Source organism: Carettochelys insculpta, chromosome 1 (genome assembly GCF_033958435.1).
Source record: "Carettochelys insculpta isolate YL-2023 chromosome 1, ASM3395843v1, whole genome shotgun sequence".
In the NCBI taxonomy this organism is placed as follows: domain Eukaryota; kingdom Metazoa; phylum Chordata; order Testudines; family Carettochelyidae; genus Carettochelys; species Carettochelys insculpta.
In genome coordinates, this window is record NC_134137.1 from 263,934,444 (window position 1) to 263,959,059 (window position 24,616).

At 44.3% G+C, this 24,616-nt stretch overlaps 1 protein-coding gene across 1 annotated transcript in view; it reads left to right on the plus strand.

The window, feature by feature from the left end:
• Window positions 1-24,616, plus strand: part of WASHC1 (WASH complex subunit 1) — a 67,030-nt gene that overhangs the window by 14,408 nt on the left and 28,006 nt on the right. Inside the window, exon 2 of the mRNA XM_075006483.1 lies at window positions 7,590-7,743. Within this exon, the coding sequence (XP_074862584.1) occupies window positions 7,595-7,743 (149 nt within the window). The 5' untranslated portion in view covers window positions 7,590-7,594. The remainder of the gene's footprint in view (window positions 1-7,589; window positions 7,744-24,616) is intronic.

Genomic DNA, 24,616 nt, shown 5'->3' on the forward strand with positions numbered 1-24,616 from the left:
CCCAGCTTCTGTTCCCTCTGCAAGTGTGTGTGTTTGATCAGACCATTACTAATTAAAACCTTTAATGAGCAAACATTCTATTTTAGGGTTTTATATGACCACTTATATAATATCTGAGTACTCCACCTCTGCAAGCGTGAAGCAGTTATAATCTAGGACATTAAGAAGCCCTAGGAAATGCTAGCCCTGTTTCTAATGCATTATTGGTTGACACTTGAATCCGCCCACTGCTACATTGGCAATAATTTGTGCTGTGTAATGTATGAAAGGCTCTATCATGTAGGTCTCTGTCATGTTTAGGCTCTGTGAGGGCTAGGCTCCAGGTGAACAATGTAAGGAAGTTCTAGGTTTTCCTAACCAACTGCACTTCAGTACTGTGCTGCTTTGTTCGGGGATGGGATGACACCTGCAATCTCTGCTTTCCTCTCTTTGAATGTACTGAAGGTCCGTATGCTGGGACAGTGCCTATAGCTTTACTGTGCTCTCCTGCTTTGTCTTGTGTTGCCCCAGAAGTGAGTGAAAGCAAACTTGCCATAGTTCAGGACGTGCTAGGCCTAAAATATCCCCTCGTTCTGGCTAGTCCAAGCAGCTGTGCAGAACCAGCTCGCTCTTTTGCCAGGGCTGTGGTAGACTTCTGCCTGCAGCATTTGGACAGTCTGCTACCTTCTCTACTTGCTTTTAGACACAAGGAAGTAGCCGAAAGCTGTTTTAATAAACCCTGTAATGAACAATGAGGGGTCCTGAGGCACCTTAAGGACTAACAGATTTGTTTGGGCTTGAGCTTTCATGGGTAAAATTCATGGACACATGCATTGGAGACTCATGAAAGCTTATACTCTAATCAGTCTACCAGTGTTAAGGTGCCACAGGACTCATTGTTGCTCTTTTAGGTACAGACTTAAGTAGCTACCTCCCAAAATCATTTTGTGTTGGTTTTCCAAGTCCATTTGTTTCAGGGTGCCTCTTCCATTGCTCCTGCTATTCTTTGTACAGCTTTAATTTGTTACCTGTCATATAAGGGATCAGATCTGTTACTCCTTCCCACAACATCAGTTTTTGTAATTTGTTTACAGTTTGTATGTGTATTTTTTGAACCAGGCCCTGCTGAAATGTGTTGTATTGAGAGCTCAGGAAACTGAAATTGTCTAGCTGCATAACTAGGACAGCAGGAATGGTGACAATGCAGACTTTTCACAGGAGCTGTGTCTACACTAGCCCCTTCCTTTCAAAAAGGGGCATGGTAATGAACAAGGTCAGAAGAGGCTAATGAGGTACTGCCGTGAATATACAGCGCCTCATTAGCATAATGGCAGGGGCAGTGATTCAAAAGTGCCGCTTTCAAATTGCGCGCTGCCTGTGGAGATGGGGGCCTTTTGAAAGGACCCCCCCCAGTCTTCAAAAGCCCCTTCTTTCTATCTGGTGTTAGGAAGAAAGGGCTTTCAAAGACTGGGGGGTTCTTTTGAAAGGCCCCCATCTCCACGGGTGCTGTGTGATTGAAAATGGCACTTTCGAGTCGCCACAGCCGGTATTATGCTAATGACGTGCTACATATTCTGAAAGACTATTTGAGGTCTGTGTCAAGACCTTTGTAATTTATAACCTTCTTACATCCTCTGAGAAATTGTGTTGTCTTCAGGCCCTTGCCATTTCAATTACCCATCATTAACTCTGCTGATATGGGACTTGCACCACCTGACACATTCCCTTTGAAGTAGGTTTCAGGAGCAAACTGGGGAAAATTCCCCTGATAGCAGCACTTAATGTGGTCCTGAGAGTGTTCTTTACACAGGACCACAGCCTTTGAACAAGGCTATGTGAAAATTGCTTTTCTAAGTGTAATTCAGGATCTACCTCAAACGCAAATACCCTTGCCCTAACTCCTTTCCCACTCCTTTTGAGGCTCTGCTCCTGTCCCATGCCTTTTCTTCAGCCCCACCCTACTCCCTCCTTCCCTCCTCCATCCACTGACTTTCACCACACTGGAGCAGGGGTGTGTAGGTTCTGATCTTGGGCTGAAGGGTCTGGAGTGTGAGGGGCTCCAGGCTAAGCCTGGGGCAGGAATGCAGGAACGGGATCAGGGACCAGGCTCTGGGAGGGAGTTTGAGTGCAGGAGGGACTCAGGAATAGGGCATGTGGTTGGAGTGCAGGAAGGGGGTTCAGGCCTGGGGCAGGGGTGAAGGATGCACGCTCTGGCTGGGTACCACTTACCTCCGGCAGCTCCCACGCAGTGACACAGTGGGCTAAGGCAGCTCCCTATACCACTCCCCGAAGCACCCAGCATGTTCAGCTGCTGCTTGGGGGAGTGAGTGGCAAGTGGCTTCACAAGTTGCCCTTTGCCCACAGGCAGTGCTTCCACACCTCCCATTAGCTGTGGCTCCCTATTCATGGCCAATGGGAGCTGCAGGGGTGGTGCCTGAAGGCAAGGTCTGTGAGAGTGAGATTCGTTGTCCAGAGTGGGTTACAGATCACTGATGATGCACTGGAGAGTCTTTAGGTGGGGTCTGTACGTGATGGCCAGTGGTGTTCTCTTGTTTTCGTTGTGTGGGCTGTCTTGTAGCAGGTGGCTTCTGGGTACGTGTCTGGGTCTGTCAATCTGTTTCTTCACTTCCTTAGTTGGGTATTGTAGTTTCAGGAATGCTTCATAAAGGTCTTGTAGATGTTTCTCTGTCTGAGGGATTGGAGCAAATGTGGTTGTACCTTAGTGCTTGGCTATATACAATGGATCATGTAGTGTGCCCTGGATGGAAGCTGGAGGTGTGCAGATAAGCATAGCAGTCTGTGGGTTTTTGGTATTGGGTGGTATTTATGTGACCATCACTTATTTGCACAGTAATGTCCAGAAAGTGGATCTCTTGTGTGGACTGGTCCAGGCTAAGGTTGATGGTGGGGTGAAAACTGTTGAAATCCTGGTAGAACTCTTCAAGAGCCTCTTTCCCATGGCTCCAGATGATGAAGATGTCGTCAGTGTAGTGCAAGTAGAGGAGGTGCACTAGGGGATGAGAACTGAGAAAGCGTTGTTCCAGGTCAGCCATAAAAATGTTGGCATCCTGCAGGGTCATGTGGGTGCCCGTAGTAGTGCCACTGATTTGAAGGTATAAATTGTCCTCAAATCTGAAATAGTTGTGAGTGAGGACAAAGTCACAAAGCTACCCCACCATTTATTTCTCGGTCTCATCAGGGATAATGTTCTTAACAGCTTGAAGACCATCTTCATGTGGCATATTGGTGTAAAGGACCTGTTCGCCCATGGTGGACAGGATGGTGTTTTCAGGAAGGTCACCAATTAATTGTAGGTTCTTAAGGAAGTTGGTGGCATCTCAAAGAAAGCTGGGAGCATTGGTAGCATAGTGTCTGAGTAGAGAGTCTGCGTATCCAGACAGTCCCATACTGAGAGTGCCAGTGCCTGAGATGATGGGGCATTGGGGATTCCCAGGTTTATGGATCTTGGGTAGAAGATAGAATAAACCTGGTTGCGGTTCTAAGGGTGTGTCTGTGTAGATTTCTTCCTGTGTTTTTATAGGGAGGGTCTTCAGCAGATGCTGTAGTTTCTTTGTGTATTCCTTAGTGGGATCCTAGGACAGTGGCTTGTAGAAGGTGTCATTGGAGAGTTACCTGGCAGCCTCCTTTTGGTAGTCTGTCCTATTCATGATGATAACAGAATGTCCTTTGTCAGCTTCTTGGATGACAATGTCAGAGTTGTTTCTGAGGCTGTTGATGGTGTTGGGTTCTGCACAGCTAAGGTTATGGGGTAAGCGAATGCCATCTGTTAGTAGTCAATCTCCTGATTTGGCTGCAGGAGCCTTCAGGAGATCAAGCCCAGTTCTAGGAGATTCCTAGCCAGCAAGAATCTGCCCATGAATGGAAAAAGTTAGGGGAAATTAATTTTGTTATGTATACCAATATTGCGGTAATGTGCAGGTGTGCATCATCAATAGAAACCAACAACTGAGCTATAACTAGTTTTTTAAATTACTTTTGGGACTAATTACTCCGGTCATGAGTGGGTAGACATTTTAGAGCTCGCTACCCAAAGAATTGAATTTAATCATAAAAGAGAAATGAATCTTATGAAATACACTGGCCAGTCAAAAACCTAAAATAATACACTTTGAAAGAAGTGACAACACTGACAGCCTGCGGTCACAAAACATCTCTTGGGATGGTCACCAGTGTGCTCATCAGGCCACTGACAGGCACCTTCTTGATCTCTGGGGCTCCCTCACTACCCTGTGCTGCTGACCCAGGTAGTTTGGTTCCCCTTAACCCAGGGACAAAGTTGGGGTTACTGCCCTCTCACAGAGCAATGCAGACACTGGTTAACCACAGCTCTGGGCAAGTGCAGTTCTCGGACACAGCACGCAAGAAATCAACACCTAGAAGGGATCAAAACTCCAAATAAATGTCTTTATCTGTGAAAAAGGTATGCACAGCGAGAGCTCATTAGGTAAGCCCCCTCTGTCGATAAAAGGGAGATAGGCACAATGGAAGCCCTCCCCAAGTAATAACAATTTACACTGGGCTTGATTATAAACAAAAGAACTTTTATTATGCAAAACAGTAGGATTTGAGGGGTTGTAAGTAAAATGGGCAGATCAAAGTGAGTCACTAAATCAAACATGAGAAAACATAGCTAATTCTGTTCTTGTGAATTCGTACTCTAAACAGCTGCCTTTATATCAGGTGAAAGCTTCGAGTCAGGAATGATCTTACCCTGACTTGGATCTCCGGTAAACTGTGAAGTACTTCTGTTTCTCCTGAGGATGTGACAGGCAGTTTCCAATACAGGCTGAAGAGAAACGATGAGGGAACCCCAGGGCTCTCTTTATACCTTTCCCCTGTGAAGGGAATTCTGTTGTTTTCTTTGGCTACGTCTACACAGGTAGCCTCTGTTGACAGAGGTACCTCAGCAGGACCTCTGTTGACAGATCACATCTATACATAAAAGCAGCTCGAGAGAGCAATCCATTGTGTTGACAGAGTATCGGAGGGGTTAGCCATGTTAGTCTGGATCTGTAACAGCAACGCAGGGTCCTGTGGCACCTTGTAGACTAACAGAAAAGTTTTGAGCATGAGCTTTCGTGAGCACAGACTCACTTCATCAGATGCTGGTGTTGATAGAGAGCAGCCATACTGCCCAACTCTCTCTCAACAGAATGGCTGACCGGAAGCTCTACAGACAGGACTGCTGGGGGAACTGGAAGCTCTCTCTGTTGACAGAAATGTCTACACAGGCACTCCGTCCACAAAACACTGTTAACAGAGGAGTTACTCCTGATGGGGAACAGGGATAACATCGCCGGTTGAATAGCCGAGTTTTACTGACAAAAGCCTGGTTTTGTTAACAGAAGCTGCCCCTGTAGACACGGCCTTTGTGTAAAAGTATACTACTCCAAGATGGGAACTGTCACATGAGCAGATCACTTCTCCCTGTCCTTTTTAGGCAACGAGCCTTTGCCTTTTTGCTAGTCTGAACGAAGACAGCAAAGTTCTTCAGATGTGGATTGCCCGCGCCCCCCCCACCCCCCCCCCCACCCCATTAAGACTTTTTGTCAGCTAAGTACTGCTGTCCCCTCACAAGCTGTACTCTCACAGTAGGGTAGCCACACCTCCTGCTGCATTTTGCACAGAAACAAACGTGGAGAACACACATGTAGACGATACTTATAACTTCAGCCATAAATGTGATATATGCACCAAAATAGAATTTACAGCTGAAGCAGATTATAGCATTGAAAATGATAGGTTACAAGACACATCTTGTCCAAAGCATCTCTGAGGTGTGCATATTTATATTCATAACCCATTTTCCATAAAGCATGGTGGTAGGGGTCGGCATCAAACACCATCACTAGTGTGCATTTGGTTGGGAAGTGAGCGTGAAGGGCGGTGTGTGTGAGAGAGGGACAGAGATTCACAATACCCATTTAAGTATGCCAAGCACATTGAGACATAGGAGCAGCTGCCAACAAGCTCCCTCCATCCCGAGCCTTGTCGTCTCTCTCCTCTGTAGAGACAGGGTTGGAGGACACCCTGACATTTCCCTCCTCTCTGCTTCCTCCACCCTGAAAAGCAAACAGGAGGCTGTGGGAGGGAGCAGCTCCAAGGAATAGGGCAGGAGGAGTATGGCAGTGGGGGGAGGGGCAGGAGACATGCCCCTATTTAATAGCCTTGTGATCAAACCAGTCACATCACCTGTCAGAGGCTCCTGGATCTGCTCATTGGTGTCCATTGGGCTAAGGGCTCCTTTTGTTGTCTGGTTTCTAGTAAGCTAAATTTTCATCCCACATTAGCCTACTTTTGCAGTTTTGGGGCTAATACTTTTATTTTGTCCCAACTGTTATCTGGGGCTCTTTGTGTCTGGTGTTATACAAACCCACTGAGACAGTTCTTGCCTCAAGTTCATTACAGTGTAAGTAGACAAGATACATGAATCAGGGAAGCTGGAAACAGACATTGGGTGAAGTGATTTATCTCTTGACCCCCAGTGCTGTTTCTATTAGGTTGCACTACTGCCCCAATAATAGGAATGATAGTCAACAGTAATAATAGTATCCACGTTTTCAGTGTTCCCAGAGAAGCTCATTTCTTAGTTACTCCCTCATCTGGCAGTATTTTTTCTTGTACTGTGAATTGAGGCAGGCTCTGGAAAGCCTCAAGAGCAATTTTGGGGGCGAGACATGAATATAATTGTCATGAGGGCATCCAGGAAAATTTTAGGCCTGGGTCCATACTAACTTTGAGGCAGAGGTGTAAGGGTGATTCTATGATAACATTAGCCTCCTATGCATCCTTGTTGAGACTTTTGGCACCCTGGACTTCTGGGTGTGTAATGCATCAGAGAAGTCATGAACTTGCAGGCTTTGTTCAAGAAACAATGTAAAAACAATCACATTTTTCCATTATAGATATTGAGAAAGAGTCAGTAGTTTACTAGGCAAAGGAACTGCACTTGTGGGTTTCAGTTCCTAGTGCTAGAATGGGAGATTCGTGTGTAATCAGGGAAGATGTCTTTATGCAACAATCTCATAAGTCTACTGGTACTTAGTGGGCTGCACTCCTGGTGCTTTGAACATGAGCTGAAACATTTCAGGGTTTACTCCTAGGACAGAGTAGCTCTGAAATGTATGAATGGAATCTGTCTGAGGATAGGAAAGGGGAGCAAGAGATTCTTCTTCTTCCAGTATGTTCTTCCACAGCCTGAGGATAAAATGGTTTTATGTTCTGAAATGGGATGCTTTGTTTTCAGCATAATTATTCTGAGCACTGATTTGCTGAGTGCTGTACAAAGCTTAGACCAAAGATACAGTCCTTGTCCTGAAGAGCATCCAAGCTAAACAATATCTTCCCTCTCTGCTGCACTGTGGCTTTGGCTATTTGTAGGAAAAAGAAGTATTGCAGATTTCTAGATGGTGCTAGGATGCACCTAGTTTGTTGTTGCCCTCCCACTTTCAGGATGTTCTCTTTTGTATTTGCCTAAGTCAAGTAGAGGAGTAAAGGTATAAGGGTCCTGGGATAAAGGCTGTGGTGAGATGGAACTGCAGATGTTATGTATTTACACTCTCTCTCTCTCTCTCTCCGCCCCCCCAAAGGCACAATGGCTACTGTGACCCAGAAGCACTTCTTGGAAGGGCAAGCTTACTCTGTCCCTTTGATCCAACCTGACTTGCGGCGGGAAGAGGCTATTCACCAGATTGCAGATGTACTTCAGTATTTGCAGAAAGTGTCTAGTGATATCTTCAACAGGTATGTTGCTGCCGCATGGGGTACTGGGTCTGATGCTGAGTTCTAACCAACAGAACACCAAATGCTTAATAAGAATAGGGCCACAAAGGGGCTTTGGAGAGTTCCCAGATTTCCAAAGGCAATGGCAAGGGCCAGACATACAGCAGCAAAATTAACTGAATTCAGGTCTGATCAGTGTTAAGTCTGATTAAATAATTGCCCTGGGCTGTATCCGTTATAGCATGGAACAGTTAATGTTCATTTTTAACTCAGTTGCAGGCTGCCACAGACTTCAGAGCTGTTTCTGACGGTTCTGCTCAGTTTCTTCTTTTTCACTTTTAAATGGGAAATCTTACTCTTTATTATACCTTGCAGAGTCTTTTTCTTGTTCTTTGTTGTTTGAGCAGTGTGGTTTTGATCTCTACGCAGCCATGTTGGTTGCAGTGTGATTTCTCCCTAAGTTTCTGATGTCTTGAACCTCTAAACTCCGCACATTGTGAGATCTGAGATTATATTTGAATGTCTGTCTGTATTCTGTGTGTTCAACTATTGTATTGTGGGCTGCCAGAATGAAGGTCCTGTTTAGAAATTCAGCTTATGTGTTGTGTCTTACCAGGATGTTGTGAACTTAAGTTGGGTCTAGTGTCTCTAGCATTAGTTCTTTATGGATAGAGAGCATCTCCATTATGGGCTTCCATGTGACTTGTTTACACCTAAAAGCGATGCTACATATTGTAGCTTGTGTGCTTTCACCAACTGTCTGATTTTTGGTCTTTAACTGCTGCTTCAAATGGTATCAGCAGTTCAGTATCTTTCCTGTATATTGCTTGGTAGAGGCAATTAACCTTTGTTATGCTCAACAGTTATTGTTGCATGAGTTTCTCTATCCACCTGTTTCATTTGCAGGATTTACTGTGGGGGAATTTGCTTGTTAAGCCCTAGTTTTTTTATCCCAGAAGAGTTGAATTATTCTGTCAAATAGTTCTTGCTGAGGCTTTAGTGAGGTTTTATTTGCCTAGTATATTTTTATGGTGTAGATAGAGCTCTACAGTTCTTCCTCAGGTTGGACTTTATAGCCAATCTGAAACTCCTCTAGTTTCTAGTGAGGTCTAGGCATATCCAGTTCAGGTCATGGGGTCTCACTAAATCCACACTTTTTTTCCCTTCTTTTTTTCCCTGGCAGACTTTAATATTGGTGTTTCTAGGACATGTTCAGCTTCAGTGGTACTGGCATGTCTTTAGCTGATGTAGACTCCTCATCTTCAGAGGGTAATACACAAAGTATATCTCTGGAGTCCTGGATGAAGGGATTGCTCCAGTCAAGCACTTGAATCACTGACATACAAGCTGGAATGGGTAGACACAATGCTTTGCTCTCTTTTATTCTTTGCATTGTGAAAGCTCTGTAGGGTTGGGGAGGTTAGAAGGAGCATTTGAGGGGCCAGACACCTGGATAGGAGGATGTGAGCCTGAGTGGGCAGGAGCGTGGTCCCTGAAATCTGTATTCTGTGCATGAATAAAGTTATCAGTTAAACAGGAGCTGTTCTTTCATTTCTGTACTTGCTGCTTTGTGAGGCAATGCTGTGTAATTTCCTTGGGGATGGGGACCTGCTCCTTTGCATGCAAGTCACTTACAAGTCCCAAACACTGACTGTGACACTGCTCCCTCACTCTTCAGTGCACTCATGACTTTTAATTACTAATTTTTTCCAACAGCAGAGGAGACTTCATTGGGCCCTTTGTTTGCTTCGCCTTTCTTCTAAGGTCTCTGCTCTCCAATATAATTAATAATGATTTAGTAATTATGCACACGTCTGATTAAAAGTTCCCCAACCATGGGTGTTCCGTGCCAATCAAAAGAGAGGCTTTCAAGGTGAGAGCTATGCCACTTAGCAAAAGTGGTTTCTTTTCTTCACTGAGATAAGGCAGCTATATCTCCTGTTTCCAGGACAGAGCAGCCTTATCAGGAGGAAGCTGCCTGTTCTCAACTGCAAAGCATCAGCTCACTGTGGTGAGGGGGAGAAACTTGCCCCAAGACAGCAGGTTCAGCAGAGTGCGTCAAGCTCCTTGCATTCATGGTGTGAGAGACTGAAGTCTTGTTTCTATATTGCAGTATCAGATTGCTTGGTACTGAACTTCCAGGCATGGCAAAGGAATCTGTATAACTTGTCTGAGTTGGAGTGGAAGAAGGTCTGAGTATCTTCACACCCCTTCCTTCTAATGTGCTCGAGTGTCTGCTTTTGAATTTATACCTGCTGAGGACCCAGGACTACTACCTGTTAAAATAATCTACCTTTGAATGAGAGGAATAATCTTCCTCATGAGGGCACTTACACTGTCTATCCTTGGGGAATCTGTTGATGGGGCCATAGAAAGGTCACCAGTGCTAGGATGAGCTCTAACTGTCTAAGTTAGTGGTGGGCAATCTGTGGCCCACCAGCCGCATGAAGTCCCTCAGGGTTCTATGTGTAGCTCATGAGTCATTTTATTTACCGTGGCAGACTCACAAGGATACCACTGTTTTCCATCTGTGTAGTTTTTTCCTATTGATATTATTAAATGGGTGCATGCTGGTTGTATACAACATTGATTGTGGCTCCCTCTGCATCCAGTCAGAGTGCTGGTATGGTTCAGTCAGCACATCTCACAAATTCTAGGTATGCAAATGCAGTTAGCAAAACTACCCTATCAAGGGCACACTGTTTACTCATATCCGGCCTTTCATCCACCATAACCCTTCGGTTCCTTTGCATCGTACTGCTGCTGAGCCACTCAGTCCCCACCCTATAACAATACTTGGGATTCTTCTGCCCCAGGTGCGGGGCTCTACACTTCTTGCTGAACCGCATCAGATTTCTTTTGGCCCAGTCCTCCAATTTATCCAGGTTACTCAGATCACTTTAGGAGCCACCACATGTAACAAGTGCAAAAAATTGGTGCCAGGTCTCTTCTTTGCAAATGTTCTGTCCTTTGGCTTTGGCTCTGGTAAATTACTTGGTGAAAGGAGCATTTCTCATGGTTAATAATCTATAAAAAGCCAAAGAGATACGGGAACAGGGTCAAGACCTGTAGTTCTTCCATTCACAGATAACAACCAGAAGAACTTTAAGGTTAGTAATGCTCATGAAAGGTGTTTCACAGCCCTGAAGAATGAGTCCTCCTATCTTCAGAACATGTAAGGAATATATGGAGGAAGGGAAATGGGGCCCCTGTGTGAAACACAGCATGTGGCTGCAGTAGCAGTGTATGATCTGTGTGGGCTTGGATTGTGACTGAGACACCATCACAGGGAACAGGAAGGAAGCTTGGCCTCCATGATTGGTTCAACCTTTAGCAATTTGTTGCTGCCTCTAGGGAAGTGATGTGACTGTGTTGCTGCTGAGGAGTGCTTACACTGGTGAGGTACGTTTTACGCATTACACAAAGGCCCAACTAAGTTGACACAAGGTGACCTACTTAGATCTAACTTTGTAGTGTATAACAGACCTGAAACAGGGCTGCCCCAGACAGAGTACACCAAACTCAGGTGTGCTGGTACAGCTTGATACGGAGGCTAGATCCTACACTGGGACCAACAAGCTCACTCATCCCTTGAGCTGTCAGTTTCTGAATTCTGTTACCAGTCTTACTAACAATCCAGCCTTCTTCATGGGGATTCCTGTCCTCTAGGTGCCAGGACTGGTGCATCTGTTGCTGAGGGACAATCAAGTGAAAGGCTCAAGCTATAGTTATCAGAACGTAGTCCAGCTTGATGGAAGTATTATTGTGTTGCACATTGGCTAGGAAAGATCATGTAATTAACCTATTGTGAAAACTAGTCTATGAATGGTTTTCTCTGCTCTGTCAGGGCTAGATGATTTGCGTGGCGGTAGTTTGTACCAAGAGTTAGACTCCTGACATTCCAAGAAAATGAGAATCTGAGGACTGTGATGTAAGAACTTGAGGTGGGGGAGGCATAAAAGACTCACCATTCAACATCTGTATTTTAAACCAGGGGTAGTCAGTTGATGGATGGAGGGCAAGAACTGTTGCAGCTCCCGGACACACATGTCTGATGCCATCCAAATTTACTCTCATGCATGGTATGAGGTGCACAGCAAGACTAAGGCCCAGATCATTTTTACCTGAGTGAATTGGTGCTATGTTTGGTAGATCTTCTTAAGCCATCAAATCTGGCGGCTGACCTATGTAACTTTGTTCTTACCCACAGTTATTTCCAATTTCGGGAAAACTTATACTTCCAGATCACTGGCACTGCTATGGGTGCCAACATTTTTATGGCTGAGTTAGAACATTTCCTCAGCTCTCATCCCTGTTACCCCTCCTTTACTTATGCTACAATAATGACATGTTTATCATTTGGACCTATGGTAGAGACACTCTGGGAGAATTCCACAGAGATTTTAACACCCTGCATCCCGCCATCAATCTCAGCCTTAACCATTCCACATTAGAGGTCCGTTTCCTGGTCACCGCAGTACACATCACTGATGGCCAAATCAATACCACTCTCTACTGGAAACCCACCGACTGCTACAATTAATCTACATGCCTCCATCTACCATCCAGGTCACACATGACGATCCATCGTTTATAGTCAAGATACAACTGCGTTTGCTCCAATCCTCCTGACAGAGACCCAAAACTTCAAGATCTCTACCAAGCCTTCATAAAACTTAATTACCCACTGGGAGAAGTTTGTTTTTTAAAAAACAGTTTGACAGGGCCAGACAAATACCCAGAAACCAGCAACTTCAAGATAGGCCTAAGAAGGTAAATAACAGAACACCGCTTATCATTACCCATAGCCCCCAGCTCAATCCTCTGCAGCACATCATCAACAACCTACAGTCTGTACTGGAACATGATGCTACATTCCAAGAGGCTCTGGGTGAGAGGTCTGTTCTCACCTACAGACAACTACCTAATATCAGGAAAATTCTCACTAGCAGCCACAGGCTGTACCACAGAAATACTAATCCTAACACTTTTCCGTGCAAAAAAACCCATTGCCAACTTTGTCCACATATTTATTCTGTTGATACCATCACTAGACCTAACCATGTCAGTTACAGGATCAGGGACTCATACTACTGTATCTCAACCAATGTTATATATGCTGTCATGTACCAGCAATACCCGTCTGCTGTGTATATTGGACAAACTGGACAATCACTTCGCCAAAGAATGAATGGATGCAAGGCAGACATTAGGAATCTGAATACACATAAACCTGTCAGTGTGCCTTTCAGTGGAGTGGGTCATAAGGTTAAAGACCTGAGAATATGCACCTTAAAACAAAGAGACTTTAACAGTAGATTACAAAGGGAAACATCTGAATTAGAGTTTATATTCAAATTTGACACTTTGCTACTTGGCCTCAGTAGAAAAAGCAATTACCTTACTCATTAAAGCTTATGCTCCAAAATATCTGTTAGTTTATAAGGTGCCACAAGACTTTTTGTTGTTCTCGAAGCTACAGACTAACGGGGGTGCCTCTGTGATAGCCTCCCCATCTTTGACATTGGTAGGGATCTCAGGCAAGTCACTTAATAGATACAGTAAGTAATTTTTCCCCCCTGAAGCCCCTCTTCTGTCCTGTGTACCTGAGTTGTCATTTCTCATATAATTTTTTTTGTTTGTATCTCTCTGTTATATAATCATCATGCCAATTCACTTTCAGTACTATTTCCAGTTCAGCACTATCTCCAGATCTGAAGTGGGTCTGCCCCACCAAAGCTCATCACCTAATAAATTTTTTTGTTAGTCTTTAAAGTGCTACATGACTGCTTGTCATGAATCAGTGCAGGGAAGGGGTTAATCTCTTGAGGTAACCTGAATCCCAGGTGAGCCAATGGGAGTGACATAGCTTTGTTTAAACTGAGAACAATTGCAGCTCTCTGGATTTTATTTTCTGCAGACCAGCAGAGAGGAAGACTGGGAGAGATGTCTCCCAAGCATTCAGAAATATACTGACTGTTACAATATCAGCTATCCAGGTGTAAGTAAAAGGAAAATGTATAGTTAGATGCGATCAGGTTATGGTTATTTTAAATTTGGTTGGACTGGCTTCTATGTTTTTATCTTTTGTGTTGTTTGCCTTGATGTTTTTTGTTTTTCTATGTAACTTTAAAGCTGGATCACAGGGAAATATTTTTCTCTGTGTGCAATCCATGATTTACTTTCTCTTGTTTTGTGAATAAATCACTTTTTTTAAGCAAATGATCTGATACCTGTGCCTGAGAAGTGTCTGTGTACATGCCTTTGGCCACATAGCTATCAAGTTACAGCTTGCTGTTCTCAAGCCCTTTGTGGAGGGGAGAACAGGGTTGGAGTTTTACCCACAGCAGGTATCCCCCGGTTCTCATGCCTGGGTTAAAGTGGTTTCTAAGGACTGGGGCAGCTACCTTCCAGGGTTCAGGGGATCTGTGACCCTGAAGAAGTTTTGAAGCAAGCCTGTGTATAGACAAGGTGTTTTTAAGTCTCTGTGAGGCCCCACTTTCTTCACTCGGAATGTCGGAGCGGGGGAGAATCCCTGACGCTGCTTTTTTGTTTCAATCAGTTAAGGTGTATGACAAAGCAGTGATTGTGACAGGAGATATGGTTGCATTCTCCAGTGTATGCGTGCAAAGCTAAGAACTGCATGTGCGCTTTCAGGATCCAGTATGCGTCTTTTCAGAGTATACATTATAGAATAGCATGTCATGGGGGTTTTATTACAAAAGACATCGTCAATAGTGAACAGCGTAAGGATTTAGTCTCTGCATGCACCCAAGCAAAATGAATATAGTTGGTCTCAGATGTAACCTTGCTATTTGGTAACAGTACCATAGTTAGTTCTGCTTGGTAGAGCAGTGCATACCTAGGGGATCCTGGGATCCCAAAAGGACATGAATCAAAACCCAAAATTGATGGGGATGCCTGAGGGAGGGGTTTTGCTTGAGGCATTTGTTGTTTTTGCCTGAATCTGTAAATCTATTGTTTTGTCTGAGTAAAGTATATCTGGTTTAAAAGTACCTTTACAAGGTTTGTATGTTGCCTTATTTCAACTGTCACAAGACCTTGAGGTGTGTTCTGCACTTTAAAAATTACATCTACCTAGCTATGTTATTCAGGGCTGTGAACAATTTTGCAACCTGAGCTAATGTAGCTGTGGTGACTTAATCTCTGATATAGGTACAGTTAAGTTGATGGAAGAATCCATTAACCTAGCCAACATCTCTCAAAAAGGTGAGTTTACTGCATCAGTAGAAAAACTCCTTCCGTAGCTGTTGGAACCTTCCAAGCTGCGGTGCTCCAGCTGTAATGTCATAGCTGTGCTGTGGTATCATCTGCAGATTACATAATCTTAAGTATTACATTTTGTAAATCAAAATATCCAGGAAAGTAGAGCTCTGGGCAATGCGAGGGCAGGATACTTAAGCTTTTTGGGAGAATCTGCACTGGTCTGATAGAGTGGCTGGATTGCACAATCCCACATACCCAAGAAGGAGGAGCCAAACAGGGTGCCTGAGAGGCCTGTGTCTGGATGCTACTCTGAACCAATAGGCTTTAAAATAAATGGGACCCAATGGTGAGTCCCATTCAGAAGCCTGGTGACTGTTCACAGAGGGAGTTCAGCTAGGGCTATACTATCTTAAAATTGTGGAAAATGGTACAGGTTGAACCTCTCTAATCCGGCACACTCTCTTCTGGCAGCATTCGTAATCCAGCATGATTTTAGTTAGCTGGATGACCACTTATCATGGGTGTGGCCAAGTTTCCCATGGTTCCATGTTTATTTGCAGCTATCAGGCCTGGCTTTCAGTGTTCTGTGCTGTTATTTAGCTGTAATTTACCCCTAAATGTCTTCTGAGAGCCCAGTGACCAATAAAAATGTTGGTAATGCTGCTAGACATTATTGACCTCCCATGGTCCAGCAAATTCTCTCGTCTGGCACTGATCAGGTCCTAAGGGTGCCTGATTAGAGAGGTTCAATTTGTAGGAGACAAGTGATTAAATAGCATTGAGTAATGATAACAGATAATTCCTTTAAAATAGAAAGGTAAACGCTGCCCAGAATTAGCAACGCAGGATTCTTACTCAGCTCCAAAAGGTCGGAGTGTCTGTTCCTTTGGATACTTTAAGATTAAACTGTGCTTTGAAGTAGAAGAGCAGAACATTAAATTTAATCCTGCAGTCAGGGATGTCCTGGCAGGTGCACAGCCTGGGGCAGAAGTAACGAATCCCTCACTCGCAATTGGCTAGAACAGTGGCTCGCGAAACGCTCCCAAGCACAGGGCCCAGAGTGATCACCCTGATTTTTCATACCCTGGGGAAGGCCCTGCACTGCCTTCAGTTGAGATACTTTTGATACCATTGTCATTGAAATGTAGCCGTGGTTACTTCAGTCTTTGTCCAGGTCTCTAGCTACTCTTCAACATGCAGGAGCAGTCTCTTTGTTTTTGAACCCCAGCCCCCCAGAATGACAAAGTTCAATCAGTTATGCCGTAAGTGACTTAAAGACAAAGACTTGAACTTGATTAGAAAGCACTTGCTTTCTTTTATTATAACAAGGCCTGCAGTATTGTACAAAATGTGCCATTTAAAGAAGTTATTGAAGCATTCATGCAAACAGGTTTCCATTCACAGGTCTGCTTCTAGATGCTACAAGTGGAAAAAGGTACTTTTTAAGAACTAACTAAAAGAAGCTAATACTTAACAGGCCTACAGTACAATGCCAAAGGGAAAGGGGTGGCGGTGGTGGTATGGAAACCTTCCACACCACTCCCATCTGTTGATAAATTTTAAAAAGGATTTCCCCTGCTTCCCTCTGACAGTTGGTGGGATGCTCAGGGAAGATTATATGCTTTTATTCATGCTTTGAAATTTGTATCAAGAACAAGGAAGACTGATCAAAGCGTAACATCCTTGGAGGTGTTTAAGTCTCGCCTCGATAAACCCCTGGCTGGGCTGATCTGATGGGTTTGGCCCTGCCTAGGGCAGGGGGCTGGACTTAATGGCTTTTTTTAGGTCTCTTCCAGCTCTATTGTTCTATGATTCTATGATATATTTTTACAAAAAGCACTGTTCGGAAGGGCGCTGTACAACCATGGATTATCTTTTTATTTTTTTAAAAGCCTTCGCATGAAAGTCTCTCAAATTGCATCAGATACTGTGATGGTGAGGGGGGAAAGCAGTTTTAGGTGGGAGTTCTTCAGTTCTGTTGTTGAAGTCTAAACCTGAGTCTGAAGACAAAAAACCTCCTGCAAAGATGTGTACCAGTGAAAGAATAGGGAAAAAAAGGGAATAAGGTGATGCAGTTCTGTTTCTAGTTTCATGTGGTCTTCCTGCAACTCAGTTGCACCATGTGACCAAATTAATTATTTTGGGACTCTGGGTTTACTCCCTTTCCTCTAGAAAGCATTCTTTGGTTCCTCTTCTGGTTGCTCTGTGGATGTTGGGGATGTGGGGGGAAGCAGCCCTGTAGCACCTTGGTCGTGTCTACACTAGCCCCAAACTTCGAAATGGCCATGCAAATGGCCATTTCGAAGTTTACTAATGAAGCGCTGAAATGCATATTCAGCGCATCATTAGCATGCGGGCGGCCGCGGCGCTTCGAAATTGATGCGGCTTGCCGCCGCGCAGCTCATCCTGACGGGGCTCCTTTTCGAAAGGATCACGCCTACTTCGAAGTCCCCTTATTCCCATCAGTTCATGGGAATAAGGGGACTTAGAAGCAGGTGGGCTCCTTTCGAAAGGGAGCCGCGTGGCGGTGAGCCGCGTCAATTTTGAAGCGCTGCAGCCACCCACATGCTAATGAAGCGCTGAATATGCATTTCAGCGCTTCATTAGTAAACTTCGAAATGGCCATTTGCGTGACCATTTTGAAGTTTGGGGCTAGTGTAGACGTAGCCCTTGAAGGCTAATGATTTTATTTATTAGTCAATGAGCTTTCATAGGTAAGACCCACTTCATCAGATACCAGAGTTTACATTTCTCAGAAACCGGGTGTAGAATGGTCAGAGAAAAGTGTTACAAGGCTGGATTCATCAGACGCACTAAACAGAAGGCTGGGGGTGAAAAAATAAAGGTAGAAGTGAACATTGACACACTTGAATAGTAACAGAGAGGAAGCTGTGCTAGTCTATGCACTATCAAAACAAAAAGCCATCGAGTAGCACTTTAAAGACTAGAAAAATAGTTTATTAGGTGAGCTTTCATGGATCAGAAATGTAACCTCACCTAATAAACTATTTTGCTAGTCTTTAAAGTGCTACTTGACTGCTTTTTGTATTGACACACTTGAAAGAGAATAGTAGTAACCATAAGCTCAGATTTCAGAAGTTACACAAGATTCAGCTGTGGAAGTGGTGATTGATTCCCCATTCTCATATCATTTGGTCAGGATATTTCAGATTTGTGTGGGAAAAGAGAGGCCCAAACACTCAACATATATCATATAGGTCTCAGTATAGGGGAGCATTTACCATGGTGTTTGTGGTGCCCACTTTTCTAAATCAAATTGACAAGTACTCCCTGAAAAGAGGTGCCTAGAGGAGTAGGTGTCAACCTTTCCATACCTAAAATTAAATTTCTGCAGTTGATTATATGAACATTTCCTCTGCTGTTAAAGATTCTGTAGCAATCCCCTGAAAAACTGCTAATTAAAAATTCGTTTAGTCCAAGCAAATTTGGTTCACAATTTCTTTGGCCTTATTCTTTGCTTTCTTGCAACAACTATTTTAAATGTCTAGGCTAAATTTAACTTCTGTCACTTCTCACCCACTCTAATTTAACAAAACCTTTCTAAAGTTTTTAAACAGCTGAGATTTAATGCTACAGATGACACATGCAATAGCTGTCTTTACCCATTGGCCAAGGATCTCAAGCCAAAACAGATGATTCTGTAGATGGAATGAAAGTTTGTTCTGATTCATAACCAGATTTGAGGCATATATTAAAATTGCGGATGGAGGTGCAGGTAGGAAATAGTACTTCTGGCTGATAATTCCTATTTCACCAAAGATGAGCTTAGTGAGTGGTGAATTTGAGAACTCATGCAGTGGCTAAATTGAAAGGGATTTAAGAAATGAATCCAACTGGATGTTGGCTGACTGCTTAATCCTTATGGTGCCTAGAACTGAAGTACACAGAAGCAGGATGCTCAAGGCAAAAAGATAATGCTCTGCCTTTCCTAAAATATTAATGTCTCCTACAGTGTTCAAAAGCACAAACTATAAAATTATGTTTAGTCAAAATACTGACTGCCAAAATCTTGGCGTGTGATCTGAAGTTCTCTGAGTTGGGCTGTGACAGTAGCAAGAAGAAATTTGGAAGGCAGAGGAGAGTTTGCGGAAGCTATGCGAACCCAGGACCTCCGCGTTGCCTACCGCAAAGGATTTTCAGGCACTGACAGCAGAGGTACTCAAGTGAACCTTCAGTCTGCTGATAGAACAACAAAGTGATCTTTTAAAGAACTGGGTTTCAGAACAATGTAAGGCCTTAGGATACACTGGAGTCTCAAACCATGACTAAAACTAGATAGGTAGCCAGCAGGTGTGATATGTTCTCCTAGTGACTTATTGCACTCAAAAGCTTCACTAGCTGATGTTTCTGAAGGCTCATCCAGGGCTGTCAGAATGTTGTTTCAGTAATGCACGATTGATGTGATACAAGCATGGATAAATGTGGTGACTTTCTGTGGTCTACTGTGAGACGAAAAGACGACATTTTCTGCATATCTAAATGCAAACTTCAAGAGAAGGTGAAAGGATCCTTTGGAATCTGTGAGGAAGGAACAGAGTTAGTCACAGGTAACTCTAGCAGAAGCATCTATAGGAGTTGGTCAGTGGCACCAAAGTGGGAGGGATGCACTTGCTCTTCCCTTCTCCATCCAATGGTGTCTGGAGGAGGCAAAGGGCTGAGGGTGGCACAACAGCTGGAGCAGCTGCTGCCAGTTCTGCTGCTTTCTGCATTCTGCCTCTGCCAGCAGGGGAAGGAGCAGAAGCCACAGGTTTCCTTTTCCACAGAGCTGTGTCTCCTCTCCCTACAGCAGCAGCCCTCCAGGAGGACATGGCTGGGAGTTCTGCTCTTTTCCTTGCTGGGCGGGGAAGCAATGCATGGGGAAAGGAACAGAATGCTGACAGCTCCTTTGGCTGCCTTACTTTTCCCAGCTACTTCCCCCTCTCAGCCCTGTTCTCCTGACAGAGAGAGAGAGAGAGAGAGCGCTCTGGGGAGAGGCAGGGGGCAGTATGGGATCTTTATTGTATGCTGCACCAACTACAAATAGCCAGTATGGTATAGTAGACCTTGCCAGACACTTTTTTCTTGCTGATATAGTGTACTGGGCTTTGCTGGTCTATTTTTACCTCTGTGTGGCACTGACAGAAGGAAGGCAGTGTGTACATGACCCACTGCAGCAATCACTGGGGTGGCTGGAAGTTGACCTAACAAAGGTTGACTTAAGCTTGTAGTGCAGACATGCCCTCGGTTTCTGGAACAAAAGATGTAGCAATAGGGCAATGGTGCTTTCTTACTGCCCGTGCTGTGAGGAGGCCCATGTCTAAGCTACAGGCACTATGGTGGCACTGCTTTGGCACAGTAGCTGTGCTGTTGTTATACTATAATGTAGATCTCTCCTGTAGTGGTGGAAGGGGGTTTTCTGTTGCTGTAGGTAATCCACATCTGGGAAAAGTGGTAACTAGGTTGATGGTAGCATTCTTCACTCAACCTAGCCATGTCTCAACTGGGGCTAATTCAATATAGCTTCAGTGCTAGGGTTGCCAATTTTAGTTGGACACATTCCTGTTGGTTTCTTCACATGACGATCTTTAATTAAAAAGATTAAACAGAAACTTCAAGATAATCCTCTAGGGTTGGTTCAGGAGATAGGAAAAGTTCACACCCCTGAGCCATGTAGTTGTGTTAACCTAACTTCTAAGTGTAGACCAGGCTCAGTGTGACTGTTCGTGAAATGTCACATGACATGATTGCACCTTCTGACAGGATCAATGAAGAGATAAAATCAGCTTACTCTCCTGCACCATATAACCATGCCCTGCCTCCCTCGAAGTATATGCTCTTTTTACCCTGACCTCGCTCCTAATCTCCGCTCTCTTAATAACTCTTAGAATGAGCAGCTCAAACAAAGCTTGAGACCTTCTACTAACTGCTCTCAGTCCAAGATAATGTGTGATCTTCCTTTCCTTCAGCCCATTACCTGCTTCAGACTGCTCCAAACAGCTCTAGTCCTACAGTGTAGAAGGCGAGCCAGTCAAGCATATTCCTGAAAGAGAGGATCACTCTGGAGAGTGTTAGGAGAATAGTGGATGGAAGAGTCCTGTTTCCCCAGTTAGGGAAAAACTGGGTGCTTCCTGTATGTGGTTCCAGTTATCACCCCACATACCTGTCACCAGGAAGCAGCTTATACTTCACATTGTGTGGCACTGGAGCATGAGCAGAGGAAAAAAAATCCTACTGTCATTTCAACCAGTCCCTGGCGGCATGGGACGCTCCTTTTCCCCATCCCTAAAAATAAATGACTTAGCCTGTGGGTTTGGCAATATTGTAAATGGACCCAGCTCCCTTTCATCCTCCTAGTGCCACTGTTTTCCTATGCAATGTGATAGCTTTACTTTCTCCGCTAGTTTCCATCTCTGAACTCCCAAACACAGGCTTGAGTCCTTTCTCTGACTATGGATGAGTTTCTTCTCCTAAGTCAGCCCTGAAGGAGTAGAGGTGGAGAAGTCACTTCATTTTATAGGCTGACTTCCATCATGGATTTAGTGTGGAGGAAACTGTCTGGAAAATAACTTTGAATAGCTTGAAATGTGTGTTGTAGACTCTCACCAATATCAATGGGGGAAAAGGAGAGGAGAGTTCAAAAGGTCTGCTCTTCACACTTGGCTGGCAGATCAAGTTCTCTCTTTGTGGTCCTTTTTCTTTGACTAAACGTGGCGCTGTCAGTTGTCTTTGTCTGAAATTTGATATGATTGGGATCTCAAAGTGTAAATGTAATCTTTGTCAGCAAAAAAATCTATTTCTGGAGCTAGCGAACACTCGTGAAGAAAATTCTATTTATAGAGTAAGAAAGGACAAGCTTTGTTACATGAAGATGAAACCGTGTTATTGAGAGGAAGGGAAGAAACTATTTCATGGGGGAATGTGCCATACTGCGGGTTTGGTGTTATGTGGGAGGGTGGGGGAGAGAGAAGGAAAACATTTTTTGGCAGGGGGAGGGATTTTGTAGATATAAGGGATATTGGAGCACTCTACTCCTGTTCTCTAAAGGTGACGAGGGAAAGCTTGAATTTTCTATGGCAGATGACTTTTTGAATTTATCCAAGAGCAATTCATCTGAATTGAAGCACCTTTAAACAAATTTCGCTTGAACTTCCTACTGCTGATGTGTTCTTGGAGCTGCATTCAACAGCTGTTTAAGAGGAGCCCATCAACTGGATGAGAAGCACGAGGACTCTGCCTCAGCAAGTAAGAGGGTGTGAGGGTTTGTGGCTAGCATTCAGTCAGTGTAGGTGCTATGGTGAGGTTGCGGAACACTAGAATGATGCCTTTTGGATTAAGGCACCTTACTAGCTCAGCACCATAGTTTTGTAGAAAGCAGAAGGTCCTGTGGTCGTCTGTGGATCTAAGGAGTACATTTTTTTTTCAAAGGTTACTTTTCCCTCTTAAATGTGGCTCTCTAAATATGGCATTGTTAGGACTTTTCTTGTTGGTTCCATATCAAGCTGCTGATCTACAAGATGCTTTTCTAATCTTGCAAAAACTCATTCTGAGCTTTGAGAATCAAGCTGGGCTCTGTCTGTCTTTTATTTCCGAGAGATTTTTGCATGCCCAATTGTGCCCTCTGTGCAGTAGGCACAAGTATAAACTGTCTGCCCATGGGGTTGGATGGTTGTTACTGACGGCATAATTTGGCCAGCAGAATCTTTGTTGCTCATGGCAACGTGCAACTTGGAAGCCAGCTTGTTAGTCCAGGCCCAGGTTACATCTGTGGGAGCATTACTTAGAAAAATGCATCTGTGCACTGAGCAAATTTGAGCTGGTATCAAGGAGACACAAAGATGGAATCCCATAACAGTGTTTTAATGATTTGTCTATAATACAACTTCATTTTAAGGAGGTCATTAATTGGGGCAGATTTATGCAAAAGACAATGCCTTCCATTGCACAGAGGGGAAAAGAGATTGTGTCCATAGCTGTTCTCAGACTGGGTCACTGGAGGGCCATGAGCTGCGTTAGCCAGAATGGTGGAGCACCTGTCTGTTCAATCGGTGACAGTTCTGCTCAGTGGAACTTTGTCTGAATAGGGATGTAAAATCCTGTTTAATTAGCTAACCAGTTAAACATTACATTTAGCCAGTTAACTGATTAAGAGGGAGGGGCAGCTCTTAATCCCCACTGCAGACTGGGGCTGCTCCGGGAACACCCGTGCCTTCAGCTCATCCTGGGCTGCCACGGACAAGGGCTTCTGTGACTGCACTGAAGCACTTCCCACCCATGGCAGGCCCCGTGCAGCTGGAGCAACCACCTGCCTGCCAGCGATGGGGGTCTGCTCCAGCCCCTACTGGTTAACCATAACGAGTAAGCCTTATCAGCTTAGGGTGAGGCTTACCCATTAATTGGCTAACCATTAACATCTGTTGTTGCACAGTGTGTGCTGTGCCTCTGATATTTATACTGTCTTGCTGGTATAGTCTCTTCTGAACGCAAGCCCTATGCCTCTAGACTTTTCTGTGGTGAGCCTGATGTGTGCCCACCATCCTGAGACTGGGTTTCTGGCTTCAATATCTGTGTTGCTCATGGTAGTTCCTGCTGCTGGTCCTAAAGACACCAGGAACTCCTGTTGGGATCTTGTTGTCTTTGGAAGCTATATGATGAACTAATACTTGCAGTGACATAGGACAGCCTTTTAAAAACAAACAGCATATATTAATGACCCAGAACACACTATTTAGGGTCATTGGTTTAAAATGGTAGAGTAAATGCATGTGCATGACTGTACCCTAGCATGCCACCCTGCTTTTTGCAGTTAGGTGGGACCTTTGCCTGGATCTGCGTGGTAGACTCCCTGCTTGCAGAAGGCTGCCTGTCTCCCCCACTGGTTCTGGATCCTGTCTCCTCCCTGCAAGAGGCAGTCCCCATCCCTGGAGTTCACACTTCTTGTCTCCTTGCCTGGGTATTAGAAGTCAATGTCCAGTAATCAGTCATCCATTGTCTTTTGCAAGGTAGCCTCATTCATATGTTGACAGCTGCTAAGTATGTCTGGGTTGATATGAAAACTATATGTGCTGCATACCCATCTCTTACTTCCTTAATCTATGAAATAAATTAGCTCCTTTGTTCCTACTAGTTAACTATACAAAAGTGAGTAGGGGAAACAGTCACACTTTTTTCTTCCCCCAATGAAAGCCATGCAGAAATTTTCCATGTTCTTCAGGGGGTGTCAAAAGGTTTTTTTGTAGGCAACTAAACATAAACCCCTAACTGTGTAAGCAAGCACTGTGATCTACCCACTGGATGTGTTGAGGTCACATCTGGCGTGTGGAAGATGAGGCTCTCTGAAGGGATGTTTTCTGCAATACAGAAAAGTTGGAGAAATACTTGGGTATAAGTAGGCTTGTCACCAAGCCTTGGCAGTAGAGTGAACTTCTGAGAAGGAATGGGCAGCTGGAATTAGAAGCACAGATGAGAAAAGGAAGGAATCAGTCGGAGAGAGTTTCAGAGATAGCGAGGTAACGTCAGAGAGAGCTACAGAGATAGCAAGGTAGCTGGGGCTGTCGCTTCCCCCCTGTGGTCATTCTGGGGTCTAACTGTCCCTTGTGCTGGCTGACCCCTGTGGTCACTTGTCAGTCAAGTTTAGAGCCAATGATTAAACTGCAGCAGGAACAAGCTG